The 24,015-nt window shown below is 40.2% G+C and overlaps 2 protein-coding genes across 4 annotated transcripts in view; both read left to right on the forward strand.

Annotated features, from left to right (window-relative positions):
• Positions 1–24,015, forward strand: part of GRIP1 (glutamate receptor interacting protein 1) — a 391,246-nt gene that overhangs the window by 111,948 nt on the left and 255,283 nt on the right. The window lies entirely within an intron of this gene.
• LOC110570572 (heterogeneous nuclear ribonucleoprotein C-like) lies at positions 223–1,615 on the forward strand. Its single transcript, XM_044915374.1, has one exon. The coding sequence runs from the start codon at positions 375–377 to the stop codon at positions 951–953; it is 579 nt and encodes a 192-aa protein (XP_044771309.1). The 5' UTR covers positions 223–374; the 3' UTR covers positions 954–1,615.

The following is a 24,015-nucleotide window of genomic DNA, read 5'->3' on the forward strand; positions in this document are numbered from 1 at the left end:
GTGAGATTTTTTTGATCTTCAGCTACATTTTTCGGCTTTGTGAGGAACCTTATCATCAAAGAAAATGGCCAGCAATCTTAACCAACAAGACAGATCCTCGCTCCATGAACTCCCGTGTATTCATTGGGAATCTCAGTACTCTTGTGGTCAAGAAATCTGATGTGGAGGCGATCTTCTCAAAATACGGCAAAATTGTTGGTTGCTCTGTTCATAAGGGCTTTGCCTTCGTTCAGTATGTTAATGAGAGAAATGCTCTGGCCGCTGTGGCAGGAGAGGATGGCAGAATGATTGCTGGCCAGGTTTTAGGTATTAATCTGGCCGCAGAGCCAAAAGTGAACTGAGGAAAAGCAGATGTGAAGTGATCTGCAGCGGAGATGTACGGCTCCTCTTTGGACTTGGACTATGACTTTCAACGAGATTATTATGACAGGATGTATCGTTACCCAGCGCTTGTTCCTCCTCCTCCTCCTGCTATTGCTCAGGCTGTAGTTCCTTCAAAACACCAGCGTGTATCAGGAAACACCTCACTAAGGGGCAAAAGTGGCTTCAATTCTAAGAGTGGACAGCGAGGATCTGCTTCCAATTCTGGAAAGTTGAAAGGCAATGACCTTCAGACCATTAAGAAGGAGTTGACCCAGATAAAACAAAAAGTGGATTCTCTACTGGAAAGCCTGGGAAAAATTGAGAAAGAACAGAGCAAACAAGGAGTAGAGATGAAGAATGATAAGTCAGAAGAGGAGCAGAGCAGCAGCTCCCTGAAGAAAGATGAGACTAATGTGAAGATGGAGTCTGAGGGGGGTGCAGATGACTCTGCTGAGGAGGGGAACCTACTGGATGATGATGATAATGAAGATCGGGGGGATGACCAGCTGGAGTTGATCAAGGATGATGAAAAAGAGGCTGAGGAAGGAGAGGATGACAGAGACAGCGCCAATGGCGAGGATGACTCTTAAGCACATAGTGGGGTTTAGAAATGTTGTCCCATTATTTCTTTACCTAGGCTTTTGTCGAAGATCAAAATTTTCACCAGATCCTCTCCCCTAGTATCTTCTTCAGCACATGCTCACTGTTCTCCCCATCCTTGTCCTTCCCATGTTCATTAATTCATATTGCCCTGCGCCTAGTCCCATTTTCACTTCCTTTGACGCTCCTAGTAGTTATGTTAAGTCTTACCCTGTAGTTTTTGCTTTTAATTTTGATACCTCTTTATGACTTAACAATAAAAAGGATGTGTGGTTTTTATCAGTTGTCTCCAAAATAATCTCTTGTTATGCAGGGAGTACAGTTCTTTCCATTCATTCATACATGAGCTCAGTAGTTGCTTCCCTAACTCCAGAGGCAATCGCATTAGTTGAATAGCACCTGAGAGCAGCTCTGAGTTAGAGGTATGTGTGTTATACCCCACATAAGAGTGCTATGTGGGGCTGTTCAACACAAATGTAACAATGTACTTTTGTGAATCAGAGTTGGCATGTCAAATGCATCCTCTAGAAAAATAGTGTAATAGTCTTAAGATTTGTTTTCAAAAGTTGATACTGTGGGTTATTTTTGTGAACAGCCTGATGTTTGGGACCCTTTTTTCTCAAAATAAACAAGTCCTTATTAAACCAGGAATTTGGAGAAAAAAAAGAAGTATATGCACTTTTTAGGGGTGCCTGGCTTGCTCAGTCGGTTAGGCATCTTTACTCTTGGTTTCAGCTCATGATCTCAGGTCATGATCTCAGGATCGTCAGATGGAGTTAGACTCTGCTCTGAGCATGGAGCCTGCTTAAGATTCTCTCTCTCGGGCGCCTGGGTGGCTCAGTTGGTTAAGCGACTGCCTTCGGCTCAGGTCATGATCCTGGAGTCCCTGGATCGAGTCCCGCATCGGGCTCCCTGCTCGGCAGGGAGTCTGCTTCTCCCTCTGACCCTCCTCCCTCTCATGCTCTCTGTATCTCATTCTCTCTGTCTCAAATAAATAAATAAAATCTTTAAAAAAAAAAAAAGATTCTCTCTCTCTCTCCCTCTCCCTCTGCCCCACCCCACCACACTCGCACTCTCTCTCTGAAAAAATAAAATGAATAAAAATATATGCACTTTTTAATATCCCTTAAAACTTTTGAAAGTAAGATTTTCTCTGTTTTATTTTTAATGAAATGTTTTGACTTTTTTCTGGTACTATGGAAGAAAATTCTGGTGTGTCCATTTGATAGTTTTCCTTATTGACCCAAACATACATCATAGAATTTGCACAAATGTAATGTGCTTCTAATAGTTTGTGCTCTTGTCCTCAGTGAGGACCATGGATATAAATGACTAAAGGCACAGTGCTTAAAGAACGTCCTTACTATGAGAAATGACATCATCAGAATTGATTTAGAAAGTCTGTGAATTTAGTAGCGCTGGAGTTGAGCATGTGGAGGGTAATTCTAAAGTTAGGTGAATCAAAATCTCATAAAGATGTAAATTTTATATAATTATGTTACAATTTTACAAGCCTGTGAAGTGGGCAGAGCAAGCATTACAATTCACATTTTGTAGGTGAGGAATCTGATCACTGATAATTTTTTACGTCAATCACATGATAAATGATAATATAGATATATTAGAAAAAATAAATTATTAATGAATATCTCATTAATTTTATCTGGGTTTTTTTTTTTTTTTACATTTTTAATGTGGTTCCTAGAAAACAGTAAATTATATATGGTCTTGCATTTATAGCCCATATTATATTGAATAACACTGACTTAAAAATCCATAGATAATAGATATTTAAAAGGCTTAGGGCAGCAAGGATTTGGGAGCAGCACCACAGAATCTCCCCCCTGTGCCTCATATGTGAAGCTGGCTTCCTAGTGTCCCTTGGGATATTTTTTAAGAGCTCTCTGTGACCAAAATGGTCTGGGTATATTTGGAATCTGCTGGCCCTTGAGGCACTTCTGCTATATAATCGGAAGGCAGGGAGTTTCTAAAACTTGCTAAGAAAACTCCCAAGAGTCTGGGATCCTACATCCAAGGTGGATGCTCAGGGAGAAGCAGAAGATCTAGGGGAGCCTCTGGGAACCCAGAGAGGATTCAGAAATGGAGACAGAGGCCCTAGGCCTGACACTGCTTACTAGAGCTTGCTTAGCCAACTGCCCCTAGAAGCATCCGGACCGCTCAGGTGACCTCATACCGGAAAGCCCCAGCCTATTCCAGAATGCTCATGCCAGACACAGCCAGACACAGGCAGTGCCTACTGCTAGCCTGTGGTTAATATAATGCTTCCTAAAATGTCTGTATATTCAGCTTCTCTTCTACAAGAAAAGTCCTAAGGAAGAAAAATCCAGAAGTAGTAAGGACCTCCTGCAAGTGAAAGCTGTGGCAGGACCCCACCACCTAGAGCAGAGGTGCCTCCATTAAGGGCTGCCTTCTGGGCACATAAGTCTGAGAGGTGCAGCTCTGGTGTGATTAGTCCCCAGTCTTTTACATCCCAATGTATACTGACTATACATTATCCAAGATCAAACAGCCAGTCTATACCACATCCAAACTTTAATCTGAGACTCCTGTGTCCTTAGGACATCTTTCAGTTCTGCCAACCTATTTCCCGCATGTAATTTTCTTTTTTCATACTTTCCACCATCATTTCAGTGTCATTTGATTAAAATATTATAGCAGATGGTGGCGTTGGTCCTCCAATTGAATTACAGATGGCTTGGAGGAGTTTATCCTTTTCATTGTATCAGATATGATAAGAATATCAAGACTCCCTTTTCCCTCATTGCATTCAAATTCTTTAGATTGTTATGTATCTATAGGATATCTTAAAATAATGTCAGTTCAGCTTTATTTGAATGAGTAAATTGTCTTAGAACTGAGGTGGCTTGGAGGTGTATTTTGTTTGTTTTTAATGCACACGTTCTTACCATGGCAAGTGTAACTTCTATATCAACAAAATGAAAACTGTCAAAATAGCAGCTGAAACAGCAACAAGGTTAGTCTGGAGGTTAATTGTTATAGTACAAAGCCCTGTTGAAGATGGAATTACAAAGTTATTTAGCTATGTGCTACTGGATTTAGAAAGTTTTAAAAACAGATACATCTGTTATTTTAGAGATACATTATATCCTTGACAGCCTGCAATTATGGGTGTTAGACCAGAATCTGCTACCAAGATGAGTTGCTTTTGCTACTTTCTTTTTCTCTGTCAAGCCAAAGAGAATTCTTTTTAATTTTAGCATCTTTTACTTTGGATTTTTCTTTGTTGCTCTTGCTGCCTCTGACTTCAGTGAAAAACTAGCTGTGTTGTGTGTTTCTTCATATTTGGAGAACAACAGGATCCTTATGAATCATCTTGTCAGAAGCACCAGGAATAAATCTGAGGTGTGTTCTGGAAAGGAAGGTACATGACATCTTTCTCTTTTTTCCCCCCTTCCACGAACAGGTAGTCTTCAAGAAACATGTTGTTATTTGGAAGAATTTGCTCTTGAAGCGGCAGTTCCGCACCCCCCCCCCCCCCCCCCCCCAAAGTTGTTAACTTCATCTTTTGTAGAAGAGCTTTAGAAACAGTATTGCTTATAAAAGAAGTCCACTAGAAGGGAATCCCCGTGCCCAATTTATTTATTCACCAAAAATTTTATTGAATATTGGCCATGTGCTAGGTGCAGTCCTAGGCAATGAACACAGACCAAAAAATAATCTCTAATTTGGAAAAAGAAAAAGAAAAAAAAAAAAGCTCCAGGTGGCAGAAGGCAGAAAATAAACAAATAATTAAAATAGTGTGTTAGATAGTGTTTGGTGATCCGGGAAAAAAGTAAATCAATAGGTTGTAATAGGTTGGGTATGGAAGTGGGCATAAGCACTTCATCCAAACCTCTCTGGGAAATCCTCTTTCTGCCCTTGATCTAATCTCATTTCCATGCACACAACACCACTCCTTATGATGGGGCTTTTGAATTAGTTTTGTTTCTTGCCTTCTTAGTAGCACTTTATAACCCCCTGAACACATCCTGGAGGTGTGGAAATTTAACAGTCCCTTATGTCAGCATTAGTCCCTGCTCCTACAGTTAGTTTTTTTAGTAACTACAGAGCCTCTTCTATTGGATTTCCCTTTTTTTAAATTGCGGTGTCATTGACATAAAACATTGTATTAGTTTCTTGTACACAATATAATGATTCATTATTTGTATATATTTTGCAAAATCATCACCATACTGATACCAATAATTCTTGTTAACATCAGTCACCATACATAGTTAACAGAATTTGTGTGTGTGTGATGAGAATTTTTAAGATTTACTCTCCTAGGGAAAAAAAAAAAAAAACAGCTTGTACATAAAAAAAGAGTTACTCTCTTGGCAATTTTCAAATATGCAGTAGTCACTGTGCTGTACATTATATCCCCAGGACTTATTTAATTTATAACTGGAAGTTTGTACCTGTTGACCCCCTTCACCCATTTTCCTCACTCCCCATCTCTTGCCTCTGGCTACCCACCAATCTGTTTTCTAGATTTATGAGCTTGGGTTTGGTTTTTTAGATTCCACATATAAGTAAGATCATACGGTATATGTCTTTCTCTGTCTGACACTTCATTTAGCATAATACCCTCAGGGTCCATCCATGTTGCCACAAATGGCAAGATTTCAGTCTTCTTCATGGCTGGATAATGTTCCATCATATGTTTATATGTATATAATACTATATATATATACATTTTCTTTATCCATATATCCATTGACACACACTTAGGTAGTTTTTTTCTCTTGGCTATTGTAAATAATGCTGCATGAACCTGGAAGTGCAAATTTATTTTCAAATTAATGGTTTGGGTTTTTTGTTTTTTTGGGGGGTTTTGTTTGTTTTTGGTTTTGTGTGTGTGTGTTTTATAAATACCCAAAAGTGGAATTGCTGGATCATATTTTTAATTTTTTGAGGAACTTCCATACAGTTTTGCACAGTGGCTGCACCAGTTTGCCTTCCCACCAACAGTGTGCAAAGGTCCCCTTTTTCTCCATGTCCTCACCAACACTTGTTATTTCTTGCCTTTTTTTTATAATAGCCATTCTAACAGGTGGGAGATGATACCTCATTGTAGATTTGACTGTCATTTTCCTGATAATTGGTGATGTCATGTACTTGTTGGGCATCTATATATCTTCTTTGCAAACGTCTATTTAGATCCTCTACCCATTTTTAGTCAGTTTTTTTTTTTTTTTTTTTTTGCTATTGAGTTATATGAGCTCTTTATATATTTTGGGTATTATCACCTTATCAGATATATGATTTGCAAATATTTTCTCTCATTCAGTAGGTTGCCTTCTCATTTTCTTGATGGTTTCCTTTGCTGTGCAGAAGCTTTTTTGTATGACATAGTCCACTTTTCTTCATTCTTCAAATAACATACTTACCTCCAGGTGATCTGCAAATTATTAGTCAGAGTATTTGACATATCCTGGGCTATTAGTTGTCCTAATGCATGAGATTATTTATATAAAGTACTCTTTAATTTTGCCCTAAAAACTCAAAATTTGACTAGTACTGCAAAATTTGAAGAGTAAGAGTAATACTGCCCCCAAAGGACTACTCAGATATCAGTAAAAATTTTAAGAAGTGTTGGTCACTTATTGTGGTCAACTGGCATACCCAGTGTGGGGCCCAGTGTCCCAGTGCCTAGAACAGAACAATCAATAAATGTTTGTAAGAGAAAACTCCTGTGTACAGCAACCACGCAGCCTTCAACTAGATGCTGATGGTTAGAATGGGCAAGTGTTGAGAGGGGTTTTAAAGGTGGACTTGAAAGGAATGGACTGCTGAAGAAGAGGGTATTGATGTCAGTGAGTTCATGGAGGAGGAAAAGGCATCTTGTTGGGGACAAAGTGAGGGGCTAGATTGGGTTCCTGGCTAATCTGAGATGGCCATGGGAGGTGACACAGATCTGGGAGTCAAGGATCAGGGAATGTGGTTTGGAATGAGAGTAAGATTGAGTCACAGACCAAGATTCGGGAGTCAAAGCAGAGAGGTCACTGCTGGAGCCTGGAGGATACAATGCTGCAGAAGGGGGTAAGGTATTCTGACCATACTTGGGGCAAGGCCATCATTTAGGAACAGGAGAGGAAGATACATGAGGGCAGGAAACCTTTTAGGAGTTGAGCGGAGATTATTTCATGCCATTGCAATCATGGAAGACTTCATGGAAAACAGATCATTTTAGTTGTTAATCCAGCCTTACCTCGAGAGTCTGGGCTCTGTAACCAAATGCCAGATGATATGATTGTATTCCCGACCACGTACATAGTGATTAATGAATTTTTTTACTATTCTCTGTTCTAGGCTCTTAACACAAATAATTCAGTGAATTATTAAAACAAGCCAAGAAATGATTTTCACCAGTTTACAGATGAAGAACAGAGACGTTCACTAACTTGCTCAAGGTCACACAGCCATTTAGTGGGAAAAGCAGGATTCAAAGCCAGTCGATTTGATTCTAAAGCCTGGGCTTTTGGCCACTACACCATCTTCTCTCTCCATGGGGCCTCGGTAAATAGTCAGTTTAACCTGGTCTTTCATGGGGCTGATTTCTGGCAGGTTTCCTTGTGTACTGCGTTTCTCATTTTCTGCATATCCCATTCTTTAACATTTCCCGCCAGATGCTTTTAGCTGACAAATTTCTAAGGTTCTTACCTTCGTGGGAGCTTTCCCAGCTGTCTTCTGTGAAGTGGAGGCAACCTTCTTGCCTTGGCCCCATGAAGAGCATTAGAGCTGTGACTAGATAAGCAAATACCACATGGCGTGTGCATTACACCCGCCCTGTGACAGCCCGGCACACCGGAGGCTCAGAGCCACTGATCACCCAGGTTTGCCAGACTGTGTCCTAATGACACCTCCTAAAGGGCATCATTACTTCTACACAAATGTGTTCTCATAAAGTATCTGTAAAACATGCCTGATAAAAATCCCGTCTTGGACAATTACACCAAATCTCCACACCCTTAGAACCTCTGTCCGCAAACGAGGTCTTGCTTTTCCTGTTTCTCGGCAGTCCTCAGCTGCAGCTCGGCATGGACAAGTTCCGTGCGGAGCCCCATCCAAGTGTTTGGTCTCCATTCTGACTGGGTCTCACCCAGTCAGAATGGACAAGCTGTCCAGACTCCTGTGGTAAACACTTGGTTCACACGCCATGAGTTCAGTGGCAGACGGTAGTCACAAGAATTAGAACATGTGTGAGGATCATAGTTACTTTCAACATCTTTGAAAAGGAAACTAAACACAACTGATTGTAATAAGCTAAGGGATGAATCAACGAGATTGTCCGTAAGTAGCTGGAAAGGAGGTACTCGTCACATTCTGAAACCTCCAAGAACACCGTGTTCTTAAAATACCCTAAAGACTTGGGAGATGCCTAACAGTTACCAAGTGTGAGGGGGAAAAATCAGTATACTGATTCAATACTAGCCAATTGAAGATATCCTGTACTATCTACATAATGACCTAACCGTGCTAAACATTTGGAATCAACTGCATTCGAAGAAAAAGAAAGGTAATAGCCAAATACTCACACAAGTGGGATCTATCAAGTGTATTTTGTAACAGATTTATAAAATCAGTGGACATGAAGAAGAAGGTACACATTATGTTAGTACTTTAATCAAATTTATTCTAATGACATAAAATAGTGGGGTATTTTTGGAGTTGACCCCCATTGTGTGTGTGTGTGTTTAATGAATTTCCCAGGGCGCCTGGGTGGCTCAGTCAGTTAAGTGTCTGACTTTGGCTAAGGTCATGATCCCAGGGTTCTGGGATCGAGCCCTGCGTCGGACTCCCGGCTCAGCAGGGAATTTGCTTGTCCCTCTCCCTCTGCCCCTCCCCCTGCTCATGCTCTCTCCCCTCCCCCAAATAAATTTTAAAAATCTAAAAAATAAATAAAATAAATGAATTTCCCAGGTAGAGGTATATGGCAGAAAACTTGTGGCTTATGATTTATTACGAATGAGAAGAATCTGCAAACAGCAGTGTTTATTTTGGGGGGGTGGAGATTTTACACAGAAGAAAGAATACAATAGGGAAGAGTCGAGGAGATAAGAAGAATTAGCAGAATAAGATAATCTGTGTGGCAGAGGGGGTTGCTCCCACCTGTTGGTGATGCTGCAGGATAGTTTTGAAAATATATTGGAGGGTCACCTGGCTGGCTCATTCGGTGGAGCATGCGACTCTTGATCTTAGGGTCATGAGTTCAAACCCCACATTGGGCATGAAGCCTACTTAAAAATAAATAATACATATAATAGAATCCTAAGCCAGTCTGAAAGGTATTTTGTTTTGTCTTTTGTTGGGGTTTTTTGTTGTTGTTTTTTATTTTTTTTGGTCCACACTTCCATTCTCCATCCTATGATGAAATTTGTACAATACGATATATCATTGGCAGTGATACTAAAATATTTAAGAACAAATACGACAAAGATACCACCCAGTCAGAATGGACAAGCTGTCCAGACTCCTGTGGTAAACACTTGGTTCATAATGGTCTGGAACCTGGAAGAAGTGGTCTTAACCACCTCCAGTTTCTGGGTCCTTTTGGTCACCGTGGTTGTGGGTACACTAGCTGCACCTCAGAGGGGCATGGGTAGGGGCAGGGGAGAAGGGGAGCTCAAAGTGGTAGACTCTAGATTCACTTTAGCTAGACCATCTAGACTCTATTGTAAAATGTAACTGCATAGAAGGGTTCTTTGTTAATTGGATTTCCCCCCTCTAATCTGGATTACATCTTCTATCAGTGGAAAAGGGACATAGCGAAAAGGTAAAGAGTAGAGAGAATATTCCACCCAGGTGAGAAGCCTTGGATTCTTTCCTGTTCTTTGCAACTTATTGGCTGAGTGACTTTGATGAAAAATTCTCTGAGAACCAGGTTCCTTACCAGGAACAAAACCCCATAACAGAGTCTCTCCAGTGATACATTGTGTATGAAAGTGCTTTGTAAACAGACACATACTTAGGAAAACTTATATTTTATTTATTTATTTATTTATTTATTTATTTATTTATTTATTTATTTGGGGGGGGCAGGGAAGGGCCGAGAGAGGGGGAGAGAGAATCTCAAGCAGATTCCCCATTGAGCACAACCCCCAATCTCACAACCCTGAGATCATGACCTGAGCCCAAATCAGGAGTCAGATGCTCAACTGAGCCACCCAGGGGCCCTGGAAAACTAATATTTTAAAGAAACCCTGAAATAAAGGGGCCCCTGGATGGCTCAGTTGGTTAAGTGTCTGCCTTCGGCTCAGGTCGTGATCCCAGGATACTGGGATTGAGCCCTGCTTCGGGCTCCCTGCTCAGCGGGAAGCCTGCTTCTCCCTCTCCCTCTGCCTGCTGCTTCCCCTGCTTGTACACACTCTCTCTGTCAAAAATAAATATAATCTTAAAAAAAAAAAAAAGAAAGAAAGAAACCCTGAAATAAGAATTATCATTTTAAGGGAATAATCAGCCCTGAATCCAGCAAGCACATGTTTTCATATATTGAGATTAAAAAAATAATAATAAAGGAGTAAACTTCATCAACTATTTTCCAGATCACTTTGGAGCTTAATCAGATATATATTTTATACCATTTTGCCTGCTTTGTGTCTCTACAGTTCCCACTTAGTGACCTTCAAAGAGCATGCTGTTAGGTTTGTATTATCTAGACCCCCGCCGCCGAGCCACTGTAATTGACACAGTTGACTATAGGTTCCCAAAGACAAATACTTACATTAAACTGGTGGCTGAGAAATGTAGGTTACTCGGCCCAATGGTAGCTTACGTTAGGAGACTGTGGTCCAGTTGCCTTGACTTCTTGGGACCTTTGTCCTACCGGCCAGTAAATTGTGAGATAGAAAAGTTTGCCTGCTGGAAGCCGTTCGGCCAGCATTAGAGTCCAGGATGTAGGCTAGACTGGAATCAGGTGAAGAGAGGAGGAAGGGCTTTGGATAAGAAGGCAGAGCTGGGAATGGCTCCTAGGGAAATCTCTAAGGACCAGAGAGGCCAAAAATGGAAGGAGGTGGGAGCACATGGCAGATTCCTTCATTTCCTAGAAAGGGGTCACTCCAGGTTGGTTCTATTTCTGTAAGATTCCTGGAGCTGAGCCTGAGCTGGCTAATAGGGTATATATGGATTGGCAGCCATAATTTCCAAAGAGAAAAAAAAATTTCCCCTAATTTGAGCCTTCAGGAACCTTTCGAAGGGCTCCAGGGTGTTGTTTTTTTTTTTTTTTTCTACTGCCAGGAAAATAGGATATTTTAGTAGTTCTGAGGATCTTTCCTAGGACCAAAAAGACAAGGCTCGTTGAAAAAAGAATTGGGCATTCTAGTAAAAGAGGAAATATTTGATCAGAAGCAAATTAGATCTGAGTAAGCATAATAGCAGGGGGTCAAGAGATTCCTATATGATTTTGAGTTTTATTTGAATAGACATTAATAAAATGGGCTGGAGTGGTGATATTCCACGGGCAAGATTTTACTAATGCTATTTGACAACTGCATATTCTGAGTACCTAGGTTTAAAGAAAGATGTTAAATTTAGGGAAGGATCTTATATAGAGCTAACTATAAATATTTATCTCACTTTAGCTAATAACCCAACTCTCTAGCACTAAGGTACATTTCTATTAAAGCAAAAAAAATATCAAGGAGGCTAAAAGATTACTAGGGATGACCTAATAAAGAGGAAAATGAGATGGGTTGAAATGCAAAAACAGATTTATGCTAATTGGAACAGTTATAAAAATTCAATTCTGCAATACAATCCATTTAATGTACTTTCCTATTGATTAGTGGGTAGCTGACTGCTTTAGCTAGACCATCTTTGGTAAGGGAATTGTGTTCTTTTCAAAAACCTTTAAAATAGATGCTTACAATATTCAGCTACTTTGTACATAAATTGTTTTTCTATTAGACCCCAAATAGAAAGCATATGCATTTCAATATCAGCAGATTGCAATTGTTTGATTTAATATGGAATTTATGAATGAAGAGGAGAAAGCTCTATCACTAAATGTGGATTATTGGAAGTTATTTTAGAAACCAGCTTGAAATGTTTTTTTACAGCCTTAGAGTAGAGAATAAGACTGTATGAATAATTCATTTAGTCCTAGAAATACTAATCAAATAGTTTGGACAGTGATATGTCTTTTCATTTTGACTAATTGCTGATTTTTTTTTTTTAAGTTCCTGGCTAACTGTGATTTTTTTGGAGGGGTTCTGAATGTTTGTATTAACTCCTTTGGGAGATTCTTGGATTTTGATGAAATTCCATACCAAATGTTAGTTTGTATTGACTATATGGTGAGTAGGCTAGTGAAAGCAAATGAAGAACTGTGCTCCTCCTTCTTGTCATTTTGTGAATGGATTGTGAAGGGTTTGTTAATTTCCTCTTCACTCCACTGGAGCAAATACTCACAAATACCTGCAATGTCGCAAGACTGTTTTATTTGCATATTGAGAAAAATGGTTTGGGGGAGGGTTGTTTGGGAAATAGGATAATAAAGTACATTAAAAATAGAAGTACCTGGCCTTGTTTGCATTTATTCCTGGTATCTTTAGAAACAGTCTTGACTGTGTTGCTTTCCAGCCAAGTTTTTTTGTTGTTGTTTTTTGGGGTTTTTTTTGAAAGGGTAATTAAGGGGGCTGGGACTCCATCTGCCTGATGGTCTGCCTTGCCCGAGCCCTTTCCCTTAGCCTTTCTTGCATTTCATCTCCAAACCTAGACTGCCTTGACCCTCACAGATTTGCAAAGTGCCAAATAGGTCTTTCTGACTCTGTTATAGGGCTGTTTCCCTTCTATTTTGTCCTGAATCCCAAAGATAAACTGCCTCCCTCCTTTGCCTTCCATTCTCGTTGAGAAAACATAGTATATGATCTCTGCGTTTCTTTGTAAAGTGAGAGTGCAAGCATTTCACTAATGTTTCTAGTTAAATGAGACCCATAAAGCACACTGACTTGATGCTGAGACGGAAGGGAGTGGGGGTAGCTGGATCGGCTGGAATACATAGCCCTTTGCCTAAAACCGAATGCATTGCTCAGTGCTTAGTATTAGATTTATGGAATGGCTCCTCTCCCAGCGTTGTCCCTGCTTTCCACAATTTGGTGCTTTTGTTGCTATTGAAACAGCCTTACTTTCTGAGCCATTGTGATTGTGCAGGGGGGAGGAGGCTGTGGCGGGCTGGGGTGGTAGTAGTAGTGAATGACACAGCTTTGCCAGATGACATGTAGCGGACCTCTGCATCAGCCAAGAGGAATTAAGCTCTGTCACTCCCCGCTGGGACTACCTTTCTCCTGGCATGTGCGCAAGGAATTCATATGCTGCTGCTGCAAGCGCCAGAGCAGAGCCCTGGGTACACTTGGCCACAGAAAGCAGTGAGCAAGAATGATAGCTGTCTCTTTTAAATGCCGTTGTCAAATTCTGAGACGACTTACTAAAGGTACCGTGATTTCCTTGTTATTCACTCTGCGAGTCTGTTGCAGTAACCTATAAACACAGTTTAATGGTTTTTACTTTCAAATATGACTGCCTTTACAATTTATCGTCAGGCAACAAAGCACTCAGTGAAATATATATAGATATATATGTACAGGTAGAGTCGGCTTTGCTTTTCGTCCTTACATCCTGGTTGTGTTCAGGCTGAAATTAGGAAGAAACCTGGCTTGTGTGTGGGGGTTTTTTTTGTTTTGTTTTTGGTTTTTTTTTCTTTTCTTTTCTTAACGACTTCATTCATTGCTGAAAAGAAAATGTGTTGGGGTCCGGTGCTGAACTTATTATGAGAAACCGTCATTTTGCATACTGATTAACTGGTCAAGAGGGGTCAAGTGCATGTTGCCATCCTTTGCATGATACATGTACTCAATGCAGTTGGCAGCTTCAGGACTCACACAGCTGGTGAATCCACAGAATCATTGTTTATTCTATTAATTTCAAACATCTCAGGCGCTTTCTCCAAGGACAGCTTTATTTTTTTTTTATGTGTTAGAATTGCATGTTCAGAAATAAAGGTAATTTGAAATGCTTTGGTCCTAGATGATATTTGAAGAAGTTTATCTGAAAGTGAAAATCATTCCTCTGTATCTTATCATCAAGAATTACTGGCTTGAGATTATCTGTCTTAGAACTCTAAAATATTAATTAAATCTCTCTGTATCATTTAAATTATGCTTTTCTTTGAAATCTCTCTATCTGTGCCATCTCATTTTACTTTGTGTGCATTCAGTTCCAAAGTTAGTGAATGCTTAAAAATTCTGCCTTAGCTCCGTATAGATATGTGAGCACTCTTGCCTTCTTTCCTTTAGATAGGATCTTCTTTAGAGAGAATTTATTATTAAAAAAAAAACAAACTTTACTCATTTGTGTACCTGCAAATGTCTTTCTTTTTTAGCCTGTAATATAGAGTACTGTCAAGTAATTAATGGGTGTAATTATGCTCTAGAAGCTCTGAACCTATAAATATGTTAATGGCTGCTATTTCTATCAGTTTAGCTTGACATATCAGAGTTCTTTGATCACCAGCAGTGCAGCTAAAAATGCAATTAATATTTTATTTGGCAGAAGAATGAGCACAAAGCAAATAGTGAGAAATAGATCTTGAGTCAGTAACAGGAAAGAAAATAAATACTATAGCCCACCTTACCAAATGCATTTGCAAGTTGTTTGGATAGCAGAGCAAGTCTTTTAAAAGGTACTTTGGGGAAAATATAGGAAAGACTATCCATTTTAAATTAGGCTGTTAGCATGGGGTAGTAAATTCTGTTTTCACTGTATCCTCTGCAATTGGTATAAATGTACAATTTCTGTTTATGAACCACTATTAAAAGAATATCCTTTATGTTATGGTTTTGGCTAAGACTTTTAAAGAAAAGACTCTTATTCTGAAAAGTTCTTTTCTTAGCTGATTTTAGCATTTACCTATCTTGATGTTGAGAAGTTGATGCTCTTCTTACATTATAATCATGGAACAATAATTTTTACTCCTGTGTATCAGAAATTCTTTTATAAGTCCTACATACTAGAATGAGAGTGGACCCAAGCAATGTTATTACAAACATTTTTTTAAACTTTTACCAGTTTTCTGAGTCTTCTGGAAGCAGTGGTCCCCTGCAGTGAAAGGAGATTTAAATGTTTACTAAGGCAGTTGCTAAAAATCTAGATAAATGAAGAAAGTACTGATGCTTTCTTTGTAGTTGCCATTTCACCTTTTCCCCCAAAATCTTTGTATCTGCTGTTTTCTGCTTGGTACTTAGCTTTAAGACTGCCAATTGACAACTAAAATAAAATCTATATATGGAAACAATTTACATAATTTGACTCTTCTGCATGTCTGACTGGATGTCGAAGCATTGGCAGGGATGTGCCTGAGTGGTGCGGCCCCTTACCTTGCCATCCACTCATAGTTCTGTCAAACCAGGTTCAAGGCTCACCAGTGCTACCTGTTGTTCATTGAGTTCTTTGAACCCCACCCCTACCTGTGTGCTGTTTTTCTTAGACTGTTACAATAAAACCAAGGAATAGAAGTAATTGCAATCTTAATGCTCCTTCTTTGGGCTTTTTTTGGGGGGGGGTGCAGAGATGGTGTGTGGATTTGCACTGGGATGAAGTTCCTTTCTTTGCTGTCTCATCCTCCTCACCACAGAATTCCCATAGCCTCAAGCTCCACCCCCAAAACACGTGTATTTTTTACACTCACCGGGAGGACTGCAACTAATACACTTTCTCCAGATACTTTGCACAATGCCTTCGTGGAGTAGGCTCAGAGTAATGTTTGGTAAATGAATAGGATTTGCATAGTTGAAATTGGTAGGACTTTTGAATTATCCATGAGCTCTTAGCAAATGTTTCAAGTTCTTCACTAGGCTCCTGGCGGCTAGAACCTTATCCAGATCTTGGGCAGGGGGAGGGGAGATGAGCTTCCTATTTCTGAAACTACCTTGCTATTTGAGGTTGATGTCACCCACAGGTAGTATGGCAATTGCAGTATCTTTTTTAATCGTCTTGAGGAGAAAGGGTGCAAATAAAGGAAAACTATTTTCTACACATACCTACACTCTTTGTAGCTGACTTGTTTTTTTAGCCTCTTCATCCATCTTTCTATTGTCCATTTAACAAGTATCTGTTGAGTACCTACTATGTATGCCAGGCACTGCCATTTTTTGCACTAGAATCCTAGGCTGGGATTTTTATAGGTGTATCAAGCATTTTTAAGCAATATATTTTTAACGATAAATAAGTAGTTCTTTATTTGAGAATAATTTTCAAGGATCATCCCACACAGAGGCATGGCCCACAGTATTATGGCAGAGCATGTTTTAAGTGAACTTAACACTTCTCAGATTTGGGAATCGAATCTTCTTTTCTTATTAAGGCTTCAAGCAACTTTCAATTTGTTGGCCTTCTTGGTCCCCTACAAAGGAAGAACCAGAAGAAAATAACCTTAACTTGAAAGGCCTGCCCCTATCATTAGGATAGGAACTTTGAGCCCCTCATAGGCCAAAACTGCCGAAAGCATTCTTTTCCACCTAGCATTGAAATCTAGAGAAGAGATGCTGTCTTCTGCCACTACGCCCGTCCTCTCCTTCAGAATGAGACGGTCTACTGATTACCTGGCCTTGGAGCCAAATTCAAAAATAACATTTTCTCAGCTTTCTAGCCACATCTGACAGAGGAATTCTCTTGAGCGAGTAAAGCCTCCCTACTTTGGCGCCTACCTTCACAGCTGCTACCTCTGAGAGTCCTGCTTTCTCCACCAGGGGCTACAGTCCTCAAGAGAAGTGAATACATTCTCTGAGAAGGGACTGTATTTTCACAGCTTCGACAGGCTTTGTGCATTCTCTCCTGTCATGGTTTCATCGTTTCTTTCTCTTGAGACTGGTTGGCCTCAGGTGCGCAGTCTCACTTCCTGTAATGGTAGCGGGTGTGACTCTCCTCCCTCCTCAGGGGCCACTGTTTGGGGTCCACAGACCTGAACTTTCACGCCCCGCTGACAATGGCATTTTCCTTTCACGGGCTTTACTCTGTCTACCAAAGTCAACATCAGCCAATAAATAGTTACGGACATTCCACAGGGAGCGGCGCTCTGGTCACCCTTTGTGTTTTGTCGTCATTCACTTTGTCTTCCTGTCTTCTCTCTGCCCGTTTAAAACTCGTGTCCAAAATTCTCTGCCTTCATTTTACTGCAGATTCCAAAATCGTAGCTGGCCTCAGGGTCATTTTGTTTCCTACCTGCCTTCCCTTCCTCTCTCTTCCCAAACACACATGTGGCCTAGAATTAGAATTAACTGTCTCTGCCCCTGTCCCGTTAGCTTACTATACAGGCAGCCCTGTTGACCTGCATCCCAGTGGGGCATCCGAGTGACACGTTTGTGGCTGGCATCCAACTGCTCCCTGCTCTGCCTCTTTCCTTTCTCTCTGCCTCTTTCTCCTTCCTGATTTCTCCTCCCAACCTCAATATCCTTCCTGCTTTTCTGATGCCTGAACATTCATGGGCATTACTTTATCCACTGACACTGAGCAGGACTAAAAGGCTTTGTTCCTGTCATACCCGCATTCTCTTCCTTTCAGTCTTTGCTCCTTACACTTCCCCCCAATCACAGACTTACCGTGTTTGAAAGGGAAGGTCAGCCATTAATCTAGGACTTGTCTCCTGAGAGAACTGAAACTCAACTATCTTAGACAGCCAGCAATCTCATTCTTAATTCTCCCCAACAAGAACAATCTCACAACGTGTCTGATAGTCTTCCAAAGGATTATTCAAGTGACCTCTGAGTCCCTCTAAACTCTGAGACTCTTTGACACTCATGCCATCTTTAATTTTTTTTTCCTATTCAGAAATTCCTTTTCCATATGCAATCTCAATCAACTGCAACAATACATTTAATTTTTTTGTCTTGATGGAAGTGGAAAAGTACTTCTTAGCCCTTCCCTTTCTGCTACATTCTTTTAATCTAAGGAACTCACTGGGCTCATGGCGTTGTTCTGGACATGATTACTCCTCTTCTGATAGACTCAGATTTTCTGTTTAGGTCCCTCTGCACTTGCCCATCTGTCCATGTCTGTTCTCCCAGCTCCTCCAGCGTTCTCCTCTCATGGTTCCTCAGCCACTCCGTAATGTGATTCAGAATTGATTATCATCTAGGTTGAGAATGCCCTCTCTCTGCTCATTCTCCCGTGTCCCCATCCTCATTCCTTTTGCTAACCCTCGCTGGCCTCCTCTGTCAGACCCTGTCATCTGGAGCAGTTTGACTGTATCTCTCCACCGCATTAACTTTCCACCCCTTTTCAAACCTCACCTGAAAACATATCCTTTCTCCTTTGCCTCTACCACTTCATTTCATCCTATCAAAGCTAGTTTATCATTCCAACCTATAAACTTTTAAAAAATAGCCCATGCACTTAAAAGTTGTTCCACAAAATAAAATTGCTTATTTTGTTGGAGTTTGAGCTGTTGCGAGAGCACGGACATATTTCTCTCACAAATACAGAGACTGTGTCTGAAAGGGAGAATTCTGCAACCAGGGCTCCGGCATGTCTTGCCGTTCGCCCTCAGGTGCTACCAGTGGTGGTGACTGTGGTGGAATTCTTCCTGTGCTCCTGCTCCAGCGCTCTGGAGTGTTTACACTGAACAATGACTCGTACCACATTACCTCGAGGGGCCTCAACCTTTTCTTTTGTAAACTGGCTAGACGTCTCATAGTTGCAGGTTTATTTCCCCTCTTCCCCATCTCCTGCATAGGAAATGCGTACTGGAAATGCTTTCTCTCCTTGCAGGAGGCACCTGTCCTACTGAGGAACTATTTGGCTATTCCCCATATAACCTCCAGTGAACAAGAAGGAGTCCATACCCTCTGATGTAATTGTGGCTGATCAGGAAGGAAAAGCTGGTTTGTTGCTGGGAAAAGGAAGGCCAATTTAGGATAGTCATTCTTTTTTTTTTCTTAGCTGGAGAACTTTACATTTATTCTTGTAGTTTTATCCTAGGAAGTCAACATTTAATTTAATAATCCATTGTTCACAATTTATTAAAAGATTGAATCCTTAAATTGTACATCAATATCCTATGACTCCAAATTTTATCACTCTCCTTCAAATCTGAAGAAAATGATTACTTTAGGCTCCACAGACAGCACAGTCCCACTGACATAACATTTAGTCCAAAGTCCTACACTCGTGAGAATGAAGAATAGCCAGTATCAAACTGGCCTGAAACCTGATTGTGTTCCTGGCTCAGGATACCTGTAGTAAATTTGTAAATCCACACTAAGACACAAAAACAAACTAGGGCGTGTATGTCATATAAAAAACTTTTCACAGTACAGTAAAAATTAACATTAAAATGTCACCAAATTTTAACCATATTATGGGGTTTTATAGGATAGTCACTCTAATGTGTTAACTTGTACATTTTGGGAAAATGAGACTCAATGTTTCATTTTTGCCACCACATTTTTCTAGAGAAGGAAGAGGGGATGGGAACCATATACCTGTCCATCTAGGCTATTAGAACCAACTAGGGCAATGCATCTCTAATCCCTTAGCATTCCATACAGTATAGGGGAAATAGAATTGACTTGGAAGTAAGAAGATACATGATCTTGTCCCAGCTCTTCTTTTTTTAACCTGTGTGGCAGAAAAAAGACCGAAATCCCTCATTGAATCTCGGTTTCTCCATCTATACGTTAAAAATCATATGTGAAGACTTTTATATGGCTTATGCTCATGTTAGCAATAATAAAATAATTTAATTTTAATTTGCTACTGCAGTTGATTTATTCAAAATTTTTTATCTTAGTAAATTCCATTTATTCTGGCAGAAAACATATTTCTGGTAATCTCCCACTATTTGAGAGAAGACAAAATACAGTATTCTGAAAATTTCTAGGAATATAAGGGAGCGGTCAATGTTTAGATGCTTCTTTCACTTTTTCTCTCTTTTATTAAGTCTCTTGGCACTTTTTTGCACATATCCATGAGAATTATGTTTTAAACTAAAAATTAATAATCTATGCCTTGTGAATCTACAGAAGAAAGTATTTTTGCATAATTTCTTTTGTAATTACTTTATTAAAGTTTCAATACCACATATATTCGAAAGAAAAGCCATGAGCCAGATGTTTATTACATTTAGCTTCTTGAAGGATGTTACTTCACCTTTCAAACGGAAAGAGACACTTTGACCTTGCCATTATAAAAGCAATAAAAACAAAATGGTCTCATATTTCTTAGTCAATGGTGACCACCTAAGGTCAGACAAATCTTTTGGGCAATGAGAAAATGGGAAAACGCTTCTTATTAAAATAATCCAAACTCAATTGTTGAAAAGCACAATTATTAAAATTTGTACCAAGGAATTTTCTGTTTGATTTTCAAAACAAAACTGAATTCATTTCAAAATAAGGTAAAATCTAATGTCACTAAAGATATGTTGCCAGTGTTACAGTGGAAACCTTGGGGAGGGGACAAGTTGATTTACAACTTACTCTACGTGCTTTTTAATAAGAGTTGAAGTTTTATTGTATGTGCAATACATACTTTTGCCCCTCCATTTTCTCCGCAAAATTTTACCCGTTTGTGCATGTTAGCACACAGCTGTGGTAGGAAAATTTACTGTCGATAGTATTCTATTATGTGGATTACCATAATTAGCGTATCTCCCTAGTTTGTTTCCAAATTTTCGCTCTAATAAATGGTGGTGTTGAGCATCTTTAAAGAATTTCTTTTGTGTTCTAAATTGTTGCCTTAGTGTATTTTCACTTTAAAGTCTCCTGATACACATTTCCTGAAAAATGTGTTTAGGACACATACCCATTTTCTCCAAGGCTTTCTTAAGCTAACAAAGGTGGCAGAAAGAAAAACAATGAGGGAAGGAGCATTTGGATGCCGTAATATCCAAAAAAGCAAAGCAAGGACGATATTTCAAAAAGGGGACAGAGAGCAGCCTTCAGTGAGAAAGAGAGAGAAAGAAACAGGCATTCACTTTTGTAAGTGGGTCATTGCTGACCTCTGAGAGAAGTTTCAGCAGAATAGTGATGTCCACAGCCAGATGATAAGGTTGTGAGTGCAGACCACTCTTGTAAGGTGGACAGTAGAGGTGAGGCCAGCTGAGCAGTAGCCCCTAGGAGGAGAGGGTGGGGCCACAGGGAATAGAGTAGGGTATTATGGAATAGGAGAGATCGGAGCATGTTTTTTGAGGTCTCGAGGAAAGAGCCAGCAGAGAGATGAACTTCAAGATACAAAGCAGACAAGGGATGATTCCTGGAGCCAGGGAAGGCAGGGCAAGACTGGGGAGAACAGAATGCAGATAGAGGATGCAGATGGATGCCAGGGTGGGCAAACAGAGGGACATCCTATCACAGATACGGGGAAGCATAGCAAGAAAGATTTTGAGGTAGGCATTAAGGAAATTAACCTAACCTGACTTTCTTAGTAAATCAGGGAGATTCTAAAAACTCATATTCTTAAGAGCTCCTAATCCAGGGGTTTCTAGATTTGTCTCTGCATTGGAATCACCTGGAGAGCTTAAAAAAATAGTGACACCTGCATCAACCCCAGAGATTGTGATTTAATTGACCGAGGGTGGGTCTATGCGGTGGAATTTTTAAAAATGTTCCGGCTGATTGTATTGTGCAAATGAGTTTGGGAGCTGGTGACAGGCAGCTTCATAGAGACTCCAAACTGGTCCTTGGGAAGCAGATGTGTTTGGGCCAGAGACAAGTCCAGGAATTTTATTCAACTGCTGGGCGGGAGAAATTGAACAGATTAGCCTTCCTGTGACTTTGCAGGCAGAGCCCATCTGAAAGTGGAAATGGAGCCAAAAGAAAGAGACACTAGGTCCCAGTGTCATTGCTTGGGCCTCTGGTCAAGAACTACCTTAAGTGAGCTTGAGCTCTACCCCTAGACTTCTTCAGTGACATTAGCTGATAGTTGTTCCCCAGCCTCTACACTAAACTAGAGACAGGTTTTCTGTCAGTTGCAATCAAAGAAGCCTGATATGGGTTATAACATATTTGAGTATATACATTTTGATAAGAGTTTTTAAACTATAGCTTAAAAATGACAGCTGACTCAACCCCTTGTGGACTGCTGGATCACTCATATTCCACAGAACACCATCATAGTCTCAGCAAATCTTGGCCCCCCCCGCTCTGTGTTGAGTGATGAGCACCATTGCTAACTTAACGATTTTCACTGGGTCGTTCTGTTTAGTGAGCCATTGATAAGTGCCCCCCTCCCCTGCCATTGTCCCCTTGGTGATCCACATGTCCCAGTAGGGGTGGAAAGGAAGGTTTCATTTCCATGTTATTTTCCTGTCCTTATGTTCCGGGAACTGAGGGCCAACTGACGCCTCCCATCCTCTCCCTGCTAAGCAGAAGGTGATTGTTTAATGAGAGCCTACTTTAAAAAGCAGGGTTATAAAGTTGTGTTGCTTTGGCTGTATGGAGTGCATGGTTTTTCTGGGCATCATCAGCTCTTCTTACTACTCCCTCTTCCCTCTTGCTACCTTTCTCCTTCCAGTTCTAATGGACATAAACCCGGTTTATGAAGGGTTCCACCCTCATTTGTATCCTGCGGGATGTCTGTAGCCCCATCCCCCAGTTGCGGGTAGTGGTTTGCTGGGGCCAGCTTGTACTGGCTTAAGAACCAATAGCTAATTTTTCAAGAGTTTTGTGAGCAGGTTGTGAAGCACATCTATTGCTAAACATTATTTTATATAAACTTACTAAATAAATTATATTAAAAACAAAGGCAATAAATACTCAAAATTCATCACTTTCTAATGATTATCTATCTAGTTATTACTTTGCTGCATTGTATTACTTGTACTCCTAAAGTATGGTGTGTCAGTATGGCAAAAATACTGTATAATGGTGTGCTACTGCCCATCAGCTTGAAACTGGCCAGGGTTTGAGTATTTACACCTTAGAAATTGGCAAAGCTACGCCCCAGAAATCCAGTTGTTAAACATTTACCAACACACCATTGGATAGATACCTCTGCTCTTTGTGTTCATAAAACCTATATAGATGCCTTTCATTATGCTTTCTAAATGGGATAGTGATTATATGTTAATCTGTATACAACCATCAGACTATGAATTCTTTGAGGTTAATATATAATGCTTTACTGATCACTTTATCACCGGCAAGTACACAGTATTTGGTGCAAAGAAACTGCCATATTAAATGGATAATGTTAGTTTCTAACGATCTCCTGGATTAATCAATCTTACGTGTTTACTTTGGCCTTGAAATATTTCAGATAACCCCTTTCCTTACACCAGAGTTCTTAATTTTTAAAAAAATATTGTTTCACATTTTCATATTACATCAGGAAGTAAGCCCCAGGACTATTCCAGGGAGGTTCAGCATTCTCTCACACCTGCTAATTTCCCAATTTCCCTTTTAACAAGAGGGGTGTTCCATGCCCTCCTCCTTTCCCTCCTCCTCCTGAAGCCTGCTTAGGGCAGTCTAGGGGAAGATACTGGCAGGAGTCCAGGAATAGCACCCGGGAGCTGGAGGCTGAAGGACAAACTGTTGTTAAATTCTGCATGACAGAATTCCCAATTGAATTCAATCTGGGGAATATCTAGGACCCCACAGAGTTTCTGAATAGGACTACTCAAATAAATATTCACTAAAGGAAAAAGTTGACAAAATAAAGGGATATATTTGAAGAAAGTAGATATATAGAAAGAAGATCAACGAGGAAGACACAATAGCAACCTAAAAAGACATGAGCAGAAGGAAAAAAGAAATTATAATGAAATTATTGATGTAAATTCCTGAAACTAAAGAATATTTTCAGATTGAAAGGGCCCATTGAGCCCTAAGCAGGATGACTGTAAAAAGATCTAGACAGGGGCACCTGGGTGGCTCAGTTGGTTGAGCGACTGCCTTCGGCTCAGGTCATGATCCTGGAGTCCCTGGATCGAGTCCCACATCGGGCTCCCTGCTCAGCAGGGAACCTGCTTCTCCCTCTGACCCTCCCCCCTCTCATGTGCTCTCTCTCTCTCGTTCTCTCTGTCTCAAATAAATAAATAAA

This window comes from Neomonachus schauinslandi, chromosome 5, assembly GCF_002201575.2.
Source record: "Neomonachus schauinslandi chromosome 5, ASM220157v2, whole genome shotgun sequence".
Lineage (NCBI taxonomy): Eukaryota > Metazoa > Chordata > Mammalia > Carnivora > Phocidae > Neomonachus > Neomonachus schauinslandi.

Coding starts and splice junctions, on each gene's coding strand:
- LOC110570572 (XM_044915374.1), top strand. CDS start 375: ATGTACGGCTCCTCTTTGGACTTGGACTATGACTTTCAACGAGATTAT.